The sequence below is a fragment of the Xyrauchen texanus genome, chromosome 12, assembly GCF_025860055.1.
Source record: "Xyrauchen texanus isolate HMW12.3.18 chromosome 12, RBS_HiC_50CHRs, whole genome shotgun sequence".
NCBI lineage: Eukaryota > Metazoa > Chordata > Actinopteri > Cypriniformes > Catostomidae > Xyrauchen > Xyrauchen texanus.
This window is the reverse complement of record NC_068287.1, coordinates 39,820,617-39,836,069: the sequence shown is the minus strand read 5'-3', so window position 1 is coordinate 39,836,069 and position 15,453 is coordinate 39,820,617. Positions and strand designations below refer to the sequence as shown.

The following is a 15,453-nucleotide window of genomic DNA, read 5'->3' as shown; positions in this document are numbered from 1 at the left end:
ATATGTAGGTAAATCATGAGCACTCACATTAAAATGAAGACTCCAGTCAAATCAGTAACCTTATAAAAGCTGTTTTATTCTACATGGAGAGGGTCCGCACATGGGGGCTGCCATGTTAGAATCACATGACCACCCAAATGCTACTCGCTAATCTCAGTAACAGTCCTGTTATTGGACACTTTCACTCATTGATTAAAGTTGTCATGGCTGACTGTGAATACAACATTTCTACAATGGTATCTGAAACTGAAAACTATTGATTTTAAATAATGCAGCATCCAAGCCACTAGGTGTCAGTGTAAGTCCAAGATGACACAAAGACAAAAGTTACTTTAAAAAAGTATCGAAATGATAGTAAACATTTAAAACCATGGCTTAATTCAGTGTTACATTGCTTAAGTAAAATGTAGCCTACAAACAAATAGTGAGTCAAATTTACTTGAAACAGAGTATTACAAAATAATATTTCCTTGAGAATGTTTAAATAATGCCACCAAGAATTGTGTGTAGACATTACTTCAAAATATGGACTGTTAGATTTACTTGCAATTTCTGCTTAGTGATTGTTTCCTAGGTTTTTTAAGTAAAGCCCACTCCAATTTTTTTCAGTGTACAATTGAAATTTCTTCAAAGATAAAAAGAAATAAAATAAAAATGTATGCCTTAAAGCTTTTAATGTATCTCATTTTTCCAACAGCTTTATTTAAATTATTAATATTGTTGAAAGAAACAACCTCTTATTATTTTTGGTTAATACAGTTGCTTCTATAGTGTTAAACCATCATATTTGTCTTTTTAATTTTTTAATTTTTAATTTTATAATTTTGGCTGTGTTAATGCCAACGGCATACATTTTGTGTATTTTGGGGGATTCTTTTTTTTATTAATTTTTTTATGATTAACATTTTTTGTTGATTAAACAATGAAAATAAAAACACGCACACAAACAGAATCAACATTTAACCCTCACAATTGCCCATTGCTCCAGCCAACTTCCAACCCCTTAAAATCTGTCTGGCAATCATAATACTAATTAGGACCAATTTTTTTACATGCTTATTCTCCATATTAATGACCACCCCATCACCTAAAATACAGAGTCTGAGGCCAAATTAAATTTGAAGGCCCAATATGTCACACTTAATACTGAATCCTCAACCGAAATCCTTGGATCTTAACACATCCCCAAAAGACATGGGTTATGACTCCATCTTCTGACTGACATTGCCAGCAGGTGGGTGTGTCTTTAAGACCAAGGCTTTGGAATCTATGGGGTGGGGGTACACAGAGCAGGTGGCCCAGCTGTACTTATAGAACTGAGATCTGGGAATCACAAAAAGTTTAACCAAATTTTGAAAGGATCTCAACACTCCACTCTCATATAGGTTACCGAGTGTAGCAACCCGTTTGGGGGGATTTTTGATTTTTCAACCTCAGTTCCTATAATACGTCTATAATAAACTGTGTACACAAAATAGTTACACTCAGGACCTTTAGGTAAAAAATATCCCCATTGAACCCATTAAAATGACAATATTTGATCCCAGTGCCTTTAATGCATAAAATCGAGATTTCTATGATATTATGTTTTCATTCCGTAGCCCTGGGTTCACATTTTTTATATTTTTTATATTTTCCACCAGATGGCACCATTTTTCTCATGTTTAGCCTATGGAGCAAATACATGCTTTTTTCTATTTTCTGTTTGCTCTATTATAGAGCACTGCAGGATTAAATGATGCAGCTAAAATTGTGTGGGTGTGTTGGAATGGATGTCAGAGTGTGTTTTGTATGTGTGTATTGAGAAATGTGTGGGTATGTGTGTTAAAATCCTGAAAATGAATGAATATTTGGTAGTTATGATCAGGTCTGATGTTGGTTAAAAAGTGGAAAATAATATTAATATATAATATATTTATTGACGGGGACATTTTTGTCATCTAAGGTCCTCTTGAGTAACTTTTTTTTATTAACGTACAAGGGTTAAACACCCTGGCCATGTCCCAAACGAGCTCGCTATCTAGACAACATCTGGTTAGGAAAGCTTGGAAAAATAAGTGCTCAAATATGCTGTCTAGGTAGACAGCTTACTAGTGAATGAATGCTTTGATAGTCCGTGTGAGTGTAAAGTTTGAAATATTTCTTAAATGGCATCTCATATACTAAGCTTCGGTGCACAGCCCTTCATACAAACTGAAGAGCGGTTAATCCGGAAGTAAATTACGTTCTGTTCCGGGGCGCCGTTGAGTGCTCTGTACTGAAGGCTAATCAACCTCCACGCTTGAACTGCTACACACATTCAAACGTGAGTTATGGTGTTTATTAAACATTGGCATGAGTTTATAAAGCCTTTGGGACTCCAGAGGTTCAGAGTATTCAATTATATCCACATTTATAGAAGGTCATTGGAGATGTGGCTAGCTAACCGGTAGCATGTCTCTATTTGTTTTTTACCGATTTACTTGAACTATTTCCTGTTGGGCATGTTATAAGTCCAAAGTGTAATATATATATTAATTTAGACTGATCTGTATTAACATTAGCGGTGGAATAGGCTTTATTGAAAAGAAAATCAGTCACAGTGGGTGTATCGAAAGCAACACAGTCTCCACAGTGCATCCATTTATAAAAAAGAAAAAGGGCACATCATGTGTGTTTAAGACTTGAATTAAACCACGTGGTCTATACTAAACAGTGGTTTACCCTTGACACCTTTCACAGAGGGACGTGAGACATTATTGGGTCAAATAACTTAAAATGCTCTGAAGAAAGCAGACTTGCATGCATTGGGTTGTTTAATTTGTGGTTTGTATTATAGACACATGCATGTGTGGATCATTCCTTGTTTAAAGAGGAGTTTTGAATGGAGTTTGGGTGTGACAGATTTTTTGTTGTTGCTATTTACATATTTGATCACAATTAAGACAACATTAATAACAAGAGCACTGCTGTCAATCTCCTTGGTTTCTTATTGGACTTTTAAAAAAAATATTATTATTAATAATTGAAAGACATTGATCAAGGATTTGCTGGGAAACTAGATGGTGACTTAGGCCTATTGTGTATTTAAAAAAAAAAAGCACAAGCCCTTTGATATACCTCGCCCCAACATCCTGATCCCTATACGTCATCTTATACGCCATTTAATCACATTTAGTTTGTTCGTTATGTATTCCTAACAGTGATGTTGCATATTTGGTATTTTTTTAATTGGTAAGACATTGTCTTTTTCCAGGTGTGTGTGTGAGACGTCTTTCTCTGTCTGCTCTGAGCTCTCCCTGATGGGCGGCTGGTCCCGCAGTGCCGTGCTGCAGCTGTACAGAGCGCTGCTCCGTGCAGGGCAACACCTACAGTACACCGACCGTGACTACTACCGGCGCGCTGTGACTCGTGAGTTTCGCCGTTGTCAGACCCTCAACGCCCTGGAAGAGAGGGAGGACGCGCTGAAGAGAGGCCAGTTTTTCCTCAGCAGTGGGCTGGGGGGTTTGGTGTAGAAGAGCAGGTGGGTTGGGGCCTTCTACCGGGCGGTCTGACCACTAGCGGGTACAGTGTGTTGTCTAGGGATGGGGTTTTTCAAATAATTTTGTATTCGAGTACTCTAAACCACAAAAAATGAGCAATTGATCACTCATAAATTAAAACGCAAGTTTATTTGTTTTATTCACAAATGTTGCCAAGAATGGTTTCAAAATAAGGTAACTTCTACAAATTATGCTTTTCTTTTGGGAGAGAAAATATGCATTTATAATCATAAAAAAAAATATTTAAAAGTAAAAAATATGTTTGCACTCACCCGGAGTTTAGAAACATTGAAACCAACGCTAAAGTGGTGGTGGTGTAGTGGTCTAAGCACATAACTGGTAATCTGGTAATCAGAAGGACGTTGGTTCAAACCCCACAGCCACCACCACATTGTGTCCTTGAGCAAGGCACTTAACTCCAGATTGCTCCGGGGGGATTGTCCCTGTAATAAGTGCACTGTAAGTCGCTTTGGATAAAAGCATCTGCCAAATACATAAAATGTAAAATGTAAAATACTTCCATTTTGACATGAACGTCTCATACAGTCGAACTCGTGCCTGTCAAAGTATACACAATATAACTGCACGTACACAGGCGGTTGGTGCATGAACGCTACTACTGCTATGACACACCATACTATCCCTTCAGTAGTTTCGACCCATAAAGATGTCTTTATATTCCTTCAGACTCGAGTTATACAAATGCAGGGATCTCCAGACCTCCTTATAAACACGCTCTTGACTTGCACATCCACTGTGGTTGTTTTTACCTTTATCTTCTGATGTTAAGCGGCGATTACATAATCTTCTAGCATTTCTTCTTTACTGCAACAGTTCAAAATGTAAGTGTTGCCACCTTGTAGACCCACTAATAAGTGCAAATAACTGTATACTTTGGGCTTAAGGGTAATGTACATATAAAATCTGAGTCTACATAAAAGCGATCACATTTTTATAATTTCACATGTTATTATAAAAAAAAAACAAGATGTGAAAGTTGGATTTTTATAAAATGCGCTCTGCCTGTGTTAAAGTGATAGTTCACCCAAAAATGAAAATTCTCTCATTATTTACTCACCCTCATGCCATCCCAGATGTGTATGACTTTCTATCTTCTGCTAAACACAAGCAAAGATTTTAAGATATCTCAGCTCTGTTGGTACTTTCAATGCAAGTGAATGGTGGCCAGAAATCTGAAGGTCCAATAAGCAGCATAAAAGTAATCTATGGGATATTCTTCAAAAAATCTTCATACACATCTGGGATGGCGTGAGGTTGAGTAAATTATGGGAGAATTTTCATTTTTGGGTGAACTATCCTACCCATATACTGGTCTGATAAGCTTCTGAGTTTCTTGTACTGCTTCACAGTTTCTTTCCAGCATAAAAGCAGGTCCTGTCGTGGAATATCGCGATTAATCTCTCTAAGTTGTCTTGAGTTCCAGATGCCAAAGTTGTAGTTTATTGAACACCAACAAACATGAGACCGGTCAGCTGTCCGTTCTGACTCATTTTTCAAAGTTCTCAGTTATATACCTTTTTTGTTATCTTGTTACCCACTGTCTCTGACGCATGAGGTCACTGCCTTGTCTCTTTCCCACCAATATGTTCTACGTCCTTTGTTAATTAAATATTGGTGGGAGATCCCTCGTCTATCTATTAAAAAGAAAAAGAAACATATATCTTTGGTAGCCTCTCATAACTTGACCTCATGTTACAGTTCATGGACAGAGTACATCAACTCCTAGAAACATCTGCGTAAACAGCCATGTCTCCATCAAATACTTTTTATCTTTTTCCTGCATTTTCAGCACATTCTCTCAATGGGCAGCCTTGTTTGTTCATACACATTGTTATTTGAAAGAAAACACCAGCTTCAAAATTATAATACATTTAGCTTATTAAAACAAGACACCATTCATATAACTGATTAAAAGTATCTTTGAAAAGATACATACCAGCACACCAAGGATTCTCATCAGTGTACTATTGATTAACAGAAACACTTTTTGTTTTTGAAGAAATACACTTGTTTTTCAAGGTTATATACCATTCTTTGTGTTCTCTGCAGTATCAACACTTTTAGTAACCTCATATGCTCTCTCCTGGCTCACTCAAAGGCCTGGAAACTCATATAAGTATTTTGATATATAAAAACATACTAAAATATTGAATGATATATAAAAACATACTAGAATATTAAAATATACTATAGTCCCTGTCCACTGGTTTGCATGACTCCAACAAGAACCGAATATCAATGGAGCAGAATGAAAAAAGAATCAAAATATTACAAGTATTGCCAGTGCAAACGCCATCAAATCATCTTCTCTCATCCAACACCTCTTTGACACACATTCACAGCGCCCCCCCACTGGACTCATTTGTAACTGCGATTTGGTTAGCGATTCAGAGGGAAAGTACAGTATTCAGCATGGCTCTTGGCTGGCAAATGCACAAAGAAAAATCTATTTGCTATATTCGATTAGTGTTTTAAACAGACGACTAGTTTGTGCAGAATGAGTACTGATTGATTACTTGTGCAGATCCCTGGTCTTGTCTGTCTATTTGTTTGTCTAGTTTTTGAGAAATGGTGATGGTTTGTGTACTTTGATATTTTATATACAAATAGGGAATATACACTCACTGAGCTCTTTATTAGGAACACTGTGGTCCCAATAATGTGCCCTATGTGGTCTTTTGCTCTTGTTGCCCATCCGCCTCAAGGTTCGACCTGTTGTGTATTCTGAAATGCTATTCTGCTCACTACAATTTTACAGAGTGGTTACCTGAGGTAAAGTAGCATTTCTGTTCTGCTCAAAACACTCTAGAGACTGTTGTACTTGAAAATCCCAGGAGATACAGAAATACTCAAACCAGCTGGTTTGAGTGATGGTTGATGTGAATATTAACTGAAGCTCCTGCCCAGTATCTGATTTTATGCATTGCTGCCAAAGTTTGTGTACTGGTGTTCCTAATAAAGTAGTCAATGAGTTTATATATAGGGTTCAGTTCAGGATGTTTTGACAATTGATATGTGATAATATCATGTGGATTAAGGAAAGCTGTGTGTTTATATAATGTGTTATGGGACTCCGTATGCTCCATTGGTTACCAGTTTTAGGTAATGAGACAATCCATTTCTCTCTTTTCCCCATTTCTTGCACTTTAGTGAGGGATTGAAAGATCGATGGCAGGAGTGAACGGAGATCGTAAGGGGAAGAAAGATGACAATGGGCTTGGCACAGCGATTGACTTTGTTCTCTCCAATGCAAAGCTGGTGCTGGGAGTCGGGGGTGCAGCCATGCTTGGTATCGCCACTCTGGCGGTCAAGAGAGTGAGTACTGGGACATGTTTTAGCCCGATGGCTCAGTGGGTAGCACTGTCGCCTCACAGCAAAAAGGTCTCCGGTTTGAGTCCCGGCTCACCCAGGGCCTTTCTGTGTGGAGTTTATATGTTCTCCCTGTGTTTGCCTGGGTTTCCTCCGGATGCTCTGGTTCCCCCACAGTCTAAAAACATACAGGTCAAGTGAAATGAAAACTATACATTTCCTGTAGGTGAGAGTGTATGTGTTTGTCTGTGTGGGTTAGCCCTGTGATGGACTGGCCACCTGTCTCCCTGCCTTCGGCCCGAGACAGCTGGAATAGGCTCCAGCTCTACCCATGAACCTACATAGGACAAGCAGCTACAGAAGATGGATGGATGGATGTTTTAGTGCTATGTTTTAGTGCTATGTTTTAGTACTATGTTTTAGTGCTCACTGTTGCTATAGTTATGCTATTAGTTTATAATTGAGTATGGTTTGTCTTAGATGTATGACAGAGCTCTTAGTGCTCCAGCCAGCCCCACTAAAGCTGACCAATCAGGACGGAGAAGTTGGGAGGAGCCGAGCTGGCTGGGGTCATCACCACGAACACTGAACCGTGACATGAAGCATAATGTCAGCCGTTCTCTTCAGACGCTCCCCACCTCCTCCAGCTCCTTCAAGCCAGGTAATGAATCTCTGATGGCCTGTTGCCAAAACATTCTGTGCTTTTGGATTTAATTGTATTCTGCAATATTTGATCTCGAATAGTCGACATTTTCTAAATAGGGATGCTGTCCTGTTCTATATCTGATCTTTAGGATCTCTGTGCTTGTCTTTGGAAAGAGGAGGGTGCTTCTAATTAAATGGCTTAGTTTTGTGGAAGTTCTAGAGTAGCTATCGTTGCTTACGTCACCTTTAAATATCAATGTTGAAACCAATCATTATTTTTAAGAACCATTATTTTCGGGGGGCCTGGGTAGCTCTTGTCCTCCGCCACCCGAATTGAAGTGAGTAACCGCGCCACCACGAGGACCTACTAAGTAGTGGGAATTGGGCATTCCAAATTGGGAGAAAAGGGGATTAAAAAAAAAAGAATATTTAAAAAAAATATTTTCCCTTACTTCAGTGATGTCTTTGAGGGATTTGTGTTTGTACACATTGTTGTATTACATTATTTGTATTCATCCTGGGCCACAATTGACATGGTGTATCCATTTTTGATCCTAACCTGTGTCCTTGTCTATTACCAGGGTTGTTCATAACGGAGTGTCTGTTCTACTTGCTCAGTGCGTATTTAAACCCTACATGTTTTAACACACCGTAGGTTTCTGTAGCCTTCCTGTGGATGTATTAACATGTACCAGTAGTGTGAATTTTGGGCATTAGGAATGTGCAAATCTATCCATTTTGAAGTTGACTTAAGATGGTTTAGGATTATGTCTACTAGTGGTCAACCTATATGGGTTTTTTAATGGCCAATATCAAGAGAGCAGGGTGGGCCAATATAAAACCAACATATCTCACAATTTAATATAATAAATGACATGTACAGTTGAAGTCTGAAGTTTACATTCACTTAGGTTGATGTCATTAAAACTCATTTTTAACCACTCCACAGATATAATATTAGCAAATAATGATTTGGCAAGTCGTTTAGGATATCTTACTTGTGCATGACTTATAGTCAATTAAAAGTGAAACAATTACCTATCACAATTCCAGTGGGTCAAAAGTTTACATACACTTTGCCTTTAGCAGCTTGGAAAATTCCAGATTTATGTCAAGCTTTTAGACAATTATGCAGTTTGCTTCTGATAGGAGGTGTACTGAATTGGAGGTGTACCTGTGGATGTATTTTAAGGCCTACCTTCAAACTCAGTGCCTCTTTGTTTGACATCATAGAGAAATCAAAAGGAATCTGCCAAGACCTCAGAAAACAAATTGTGGACCTCCACAACTCTGGTTCAAACTTGAGAGCAATTTCCAAATGCCTGAAGGTACCATGTTCATCTGTACAAACAATAGTATGCAAGTATAAACCGCATGGGACCACACAGCCATCATACCACTCAGGAAGGAGACACATTCTGTCTCCTAGAGATGAATGTAGTTTGGTGTGAAAAGTGCAAATCAATCCCAGAACAACAGCAAAGGACCTTGTGAAGATGCTGGAGGAAACGGGTAGACAAGTATCTATATCCACAGTAAAACAAGTCCATATTGACATAACCTGAAAGGCTTCTCAACAAGGAAGAAGCCAGTGCTCCAAAACTAAAATAAAAAAGCCAGACTACAGTTTGCAAGTGCACATGGGTACAAAGATCTTACATTTTGGAAAACATTCTCTGAGAACTTGACTCTGATCAAACAAAAATGTAACTATATGGCCAAAATGACCATCGTTATGTTTGAAGGAAAAAGGGTGAGGCTTGTAAGCCGAAGAACACCATCCCAACCGTGAAGTATGGGAGAGGCAGCATCATGTTGTGGGGGTGCTTTGCTACAGGAGGGACTGGCACACTTCACAAAATGGAAGGCATCATGAGGAAGGAAAATGAAGTGTATATATTGAAGCAACATCTCAAGACTTCAGCCAGGAAGTTAAATCTCAGTCGCAAATGGGTCTTCCAAATTGACAATGATCCCAAGCATACCTCCAAAGTTGTGGCAAAATGGCTTAAGTACAACAAAGTCAAGGTATTGGAGTGGCCATCACAAAGCCCTGATCTTAATCCAATAGAACATTTGTGGGCAGAACTGAAAAAGCGTGTGCGAGCAAGGAGGCCTACAAACCTGACTCAGTTACACCAGTTCTGTCTGGCGAAATGGGCCAAAATTCCAGCAACATATTGCGAGAAGCTTGTGGAAGGCAACCCAAAACATTTGACCCAAGTTAAACAATTTAAAGGCAATGCTACCAAATACTAACAAAGTATATGTAAACATCTGACCCACTGGGAATGTGATGAAAGAAATAAAAGCAGAAATAAATTATTCTCTCTACTATTATTCTGACATTAAAATAAAATACAGTTGTTATCCAAACTGACCTAAAACAGGAAATGTTTTCTACGATTAAATGTCAAGAATTGTGAAAAACTGAGTTTAAATGTATTTGGCTAAAGTGTATGTATTACATTGTAAACTTCTGACTTCAACTGTACATAAAATTTGTTAACTTTTTTTAGCATTATATTTTCTAATAATTTCACACAGAACTTGAACTTTGAAAAATAAAATGTGTGTATAAGATAGCAGTCTCTCCTGGTTTTTGATTGATAATACAATTTTAGACATTTTATTGTACATAAAGAAATTGTTAAAATATTAGGAAGAAGGAAATAACATTTGCACATTAGCAATCACTTTTTCTCACAGAAGACAGAATCAAACTAATTATACATGCAGTTTACCGTGAATATGACGTTTACTTGTGAAGTAAAATGCGTTTACTTTGAAATTGTTCTCACGCGCTTGTGCGAACACCGCGAGAGCAGCAATCGACTGACTGCTTTCAGATTACACAGCCCGGATCACCTGCTTGTAGTGTCATACAGCATTCGTGAAACAGATGAACAGATTTCTCAGACTGCTAGAATACATGCTTCATAGGAAGATTTAATGTACGAGTGCTCCACACGAAGAAAACACTGGATTTGCCCAAGTTTTGAGTGTTTCGTGAATTAGGTTTAAACGAGGTATCTGCATATTTTCAGAAAGAATATGATAGAAGTATTTTTTATATTTGCCTTTTTATCATTAGACAAGACATTTAACAGTTACAGGAAACTGTTGAGAAAAGAGAGAGAGAATTAAACACACATGCATTTTAAACGTCATGAGCTCCCGCGGTTCTGTCTCTGAAACACTGGACCGATTAAAGAGATGTATGCCAGTCTATTTTTGTAGTAACAAGATGGTACATAACAACAAACAAACTGTATTTGGTCACTTGCATGTCTCAGACGGCTCCTTCACATGCAAGCAGGTGATTAATCAGTGCCCTCAATGCTTCAATTACTAATAGGCAGATTTATCGCCCTCTGTGATATATTGGCCAACCACTAATGTCCACCTGACACTGATCAGTCTACGTCTAAATATTTCATAATCGCAAATAATACAAATCTGCCTAGTGAGCTAGTTAACCATCCTGTGGCATCCTTGCTGGAAATGGCAGCTCTCCTTCTTCATAGTCCACAACTAGTGTTTGGAAAACTAAACATTGTGTTTTAGACTGTGTGGTGTCTATTTGTAAGTAGAATTATTCTAGTGTTGTAAGGAAGGTATTTGAATCTTGCTCTCTTGAAACACATGCTAAATAAATGCCTTAAAATCTATTTTTCTGTTTGATTCTGCTTATTGTCAGATTCTTTGCGTCGTGTGATGTGTCGTGGCAGTGGTAAGGCTGAGCTCCAGAGGGCACGGATGCGTCTGTCACTACAAGAACACCTCTGGACCTTCTTTCATGAGCGAGTGGCGATCCCCTCTGAAGAGCAGGCTGTGGCTCGACGTGCTGCATTGGATATCTGTGCCGAGCTCCGAGTCTTCCTCCATGCCAAATTACCTGATATGCCCTTACGAGAAATGTACCTCAGCGGCAGTCTTTATGACGACCTCCAGGTGAGGACAAGGGATTTATCTAACCACGTGTACTCTGAATGCGCAGTATGCGCATGTGCATAGAATTATTTGCACTAATTAGTGGGTCCACAAGGTGGCAACACTCACATTTGAGCCATTGCTGTGACAAAGAAGCACTAGAAGATGTAATCGCCGGTAAACAAAAGGAGACAAGTTGGAAACAACAACAACAACAGTCAAATTATAGTTTGAAAGGCTAGCATTTGACAATATGCAGATGCCAAGAATTTGCGTCAAAACCAAAATATTCTTTGGGCTTTAGGTCATGTCCACACATTCATCTTTTCCTTTAAAAACACATGAATTTCTCTATGTTTACTCCTTGTCCACACTAGAACATAATTTTCCTCCACTAAAAATGGAGCGTTTCGAAAACGCTCTTCATTACCGCATACTTCTGAAAATGATGTTTAGAAAGTTTAGTTTTTAAACTTATAAAGGATTCGTGTGGACGTGGCCTCAGTGTTCAATGCAGTCACTTATAAGGTTCCATTTTGTTAGGATCTTGCCTTGGAAGGTAGCTGTCTAAGTAGACAGTAGACAGAAATCCATCACACTGGGGTTTGGAATAGAGACTTGCTTTTTTGGAGACTTGAAGTGTTGTCAGCATCTCAATGTAGAGAATACAGGAAAGAAAGTGCTTCAGGTATATTTCAATGCTACAGGGCTGACCTGACAGAACAAGTTAGATTAAAAAAAAAGAATGCAGGTGTCTCGAGAGATGTTTTTAAAAGTTTAAATCATTTTTAACCTGACAAAGTGCCTAAAAACAATGCTGCGCTCCTGCTTGGGATGCTAAAAACACAGCTAGACACGTTGCAATGGTCAAAGATGTCTGTCAAGCGCATATTTGCATGGAAAATCTATTGAAATATGGACTCAGGAACGTGTTTGTTGCAAATGTCTTGTAATTCTTAATTTTTCATGCTTATTTTTAGGTAGTGACTGCAGATCACGCCCAGCTGATGGTACCCATGATTCTTGAGAAGAACCTCTGGTCATCCATTCCTGGTGAGGACACCATCATGAATGTTCCCGGCTTCTGGCTGGTCCGTCGGGAAAACCTTGAATACTTCCCTCGTGGGAGCAGCTACTGGGACCGTTGTATGGTGGGCGGCTACCTTTCCCCAAAGAGCGTTCTGGAAGTCTTTGAAAAGCTTGTTGCTGGCTCCATTAACTGGCCCGCAATCGGTAGCGTTTTAGATTACATAATTCGTCCGGTGGTTCCATCTGAAACGCTAACGTTGGAAGTGCAATACGAAACGGACCTTCGCCTTTACATAGACTTCCTCCCGTTGCTTGTTATGGAAGATGGAGCCTCGCTGATCGCCAAACCGCATCGATTGGCCGCCGAACGGCACGAGAATTTATGGCGGCAGAGTTTTCGAGTGGCAGAGACGGCAAAGCTACGTGCTCTCGATCAGGAAGATGGCGGGTGTCGTAGCGCTTGTCTCAAAGTTGTTAAAGCAGTGTGTAAACTCAATCCCGCACTGGCACGATTAAACGCAAGCCAGCTCACTAATGCAATCCTTCTCCTAAGTGAACAGGAAGGCGATTGGACTCAGGAAGCACTGGCTGACCGTTTTTTGCAGCTGCTTCGTGCACTAGTGGGACACCTAGAGGCTGGGAGGCTACCCTGCACCCTAAATTACAAAGTCAATCTATTCTGTGAGCTTACTCCACAGGAAATCGATGAACTGGGATACACTCTATACTCCGCATTGTCCGACCCAGAGAACCTGCTGAGAACTGTTTAACAAATATACGTACGGTCACACACTACCACTGTTTGGCCCCTGTGCAAGGCCTAGACCTGTGGTTCACAACCCTTTTCCTGGAGGACCCCCAACACTACACATTTTGGGTATCTCCCTAATCAAACACACCTGTTTCAACTCATCAGCTCATTAGTGGAGACCCCAAAACCTGAATGGGTGTGTCAGAAAAGGGAGATATACAAAATGTGCAATGTTGGGGGGGCCTCTAGGAACAGGTTTGAGAACCACTGGCCTAGACAAACTGGCTTTCTTTTCTGATGTGTCCTGGTAATACCTGCAAGTAATACCACCTAATCTTGTTTGTCATATTATATATGGCCCTTCGTATATCGTTAAGGTATATGTGGCTCTCCTAAGGATGTTTTGAAGAGTCCATCAGTGCTCCAAACACTCAAACTTTTAAGATTTACACAATTTAATCTCATAATAAAATTACAACAAATTGAATTGTGTAATTTTTAACAAAATAAGATAATCAAGCTTGTATTTTTTATATATATATATATATATATATATATATATATATATATATATATAAGATTGAATTACTTTAATTTATGTTAAATTGAAAAGGATTTCTCTGAAACATTTTTCTTTCCAGTTTATGTCAGCATTCATTCACTCACTCCAATTTTGATTAATGAACAAAGAAAAACATAATTGAAGTAAAAACAAAAACATGTTTTACCATCCGTGCTGTTAAAACATGCAAATGACCTAGAATTGAAGCTGTGCTAATGGAGTAACGTTATTTTTTTGTTTGTTGAAATTGCTGCAAACATTGCTTGTTTTCAGCTACATTCTGATCTTTCTAAAGTTTGTCATACAGACTTTCCAGGAGAGTGGTGGATGTTAATTGTTAAAACGGGTTACTATCACTCTGAGAACTAAGTATTTATCTGAATGAATGCATCTTATTTAAATGGCTAAACAAAGAGCAGAATACCGTATGTATAAAAGACGGCTAATAATCCAAGACAGCCCATGCAGACTGGTTCCCATCTCTTATTTTTCTGGTGCTGTGTGTATTTTTCTGGTGCTGAGATGTAAATGAGCTTAATAAAAAAGACATTGTAGTATTTTTCTATTGATTGTACTGATGTAACCAAAAAAGTTGTGAAAATATTTATGTATATCTTGTCAAGATCATACTTTGTGATTCGAGTGTTGATTGATAGAACAAAATATCAAATAGGCTAGGTCTCTATAATGCCAAACCTTGCGGGAGATGACGTGTTGAATTGAAGCATTTATTTAGCTTGCGTAACCGGAACACCTGTGTCCACCTGTGTTATGTCGCAGATACACATTTATCCTGCATATTATATTTATATGTCTGAGCAACAAATCCAAAGTAGACTTCAACTTTTCTCTTGTGGGTTTATAGCTTGGCCTAGTACTTTGCATGATGTTTGTGTATTTGTTTCTTCATTTGCAGGTAATTTATATTTTTATTAGAGAGCACTTTGTATCATTTATAAATGTTCTAAGAGTTGTTTTTCTGTGCCTCTTGTCTCTGTGCTGCTATACAGAGCAAAGGATGGAAATAAAATAGAATGGAGTGAAAATGGTATCGTTGTGGTTTATTTATAAATGTGTTTTTCTGAATCTGTTTGTGGTCATTGTATTCAAATCTATGCTGTTGATTATGATTTAGGATAATGACTTGGTCCCATCTGTCAAAATGCACACAGTATTGCACTTACAGTGGAATTCAATGGTATGCAATTGGATAAATTAAAATAGACAGTTTCAAAAGTACAGCTAGCCTACAAGAACATTAATCCAACTGCTAAAATGTCTATTTATACAACTCCATTCGCTTTTAAACCCTCAAATGCCTTGCCCCATTGACTTGCATTAAATTTGCATTACAGGAAAACACAGACATTTGTTTGTCCATAGAGCTTAGCTTTTATTGAAGTTGGAAAAATGTATTTGAGATAAAATAAAATGTACAGAGACATTGACACTGATTTGATCTCATCCCATCATATCAGTTTTTATATTAAACATTAGTTTTCTACAAATCCAATCAGTTTTGTTGATGTCAAAATTAGATCTTTATTGGAGTGAAAGGCAAATCTAATTTGTTTCAATGGTATGCTGTTAAATTTCATCCAAAGGTAAAGGTTTGTAAACCATTTGGTGCACTCGATTTTAGTTGTTTAATATTGTGACATGCCTGATTGGTGAAATTATAT

General features: G+C 38.3%; 1 protein-coding gene across 1 annotated transcript; it reads left to right on the top strand.

The window, feature by feature from the left end:
* The first annotated feature begins 3,362 nt into the window (after positions 1-3,362).
* Positions 3,363-14,806, top strand: LOC127652685 (mitochondrial dynamics protein MID51-like). Its single transcript, XM_052138985.1, has 5 exons — positions 3,363-3,502; positions 6,693-6,857; positions 7,332-7,512; positions 11,197-11,450; positions 12,410-14,806. The coding sequence occupies exons 2-5, from the start codon at positions 6,711-6,713 to the stop codon at positions 13,226-13,228; spliced, it is 1,401 nt and encodes a 466-aa protein (XP_051994945.1). The 5' UTR covers positions 3,363-3,502; positions 6,693-6,710; the 3' UTR covers positions 13,229-14,806.
* Positions 14,807-15,453: the final 647 nt, after the last annotated feature.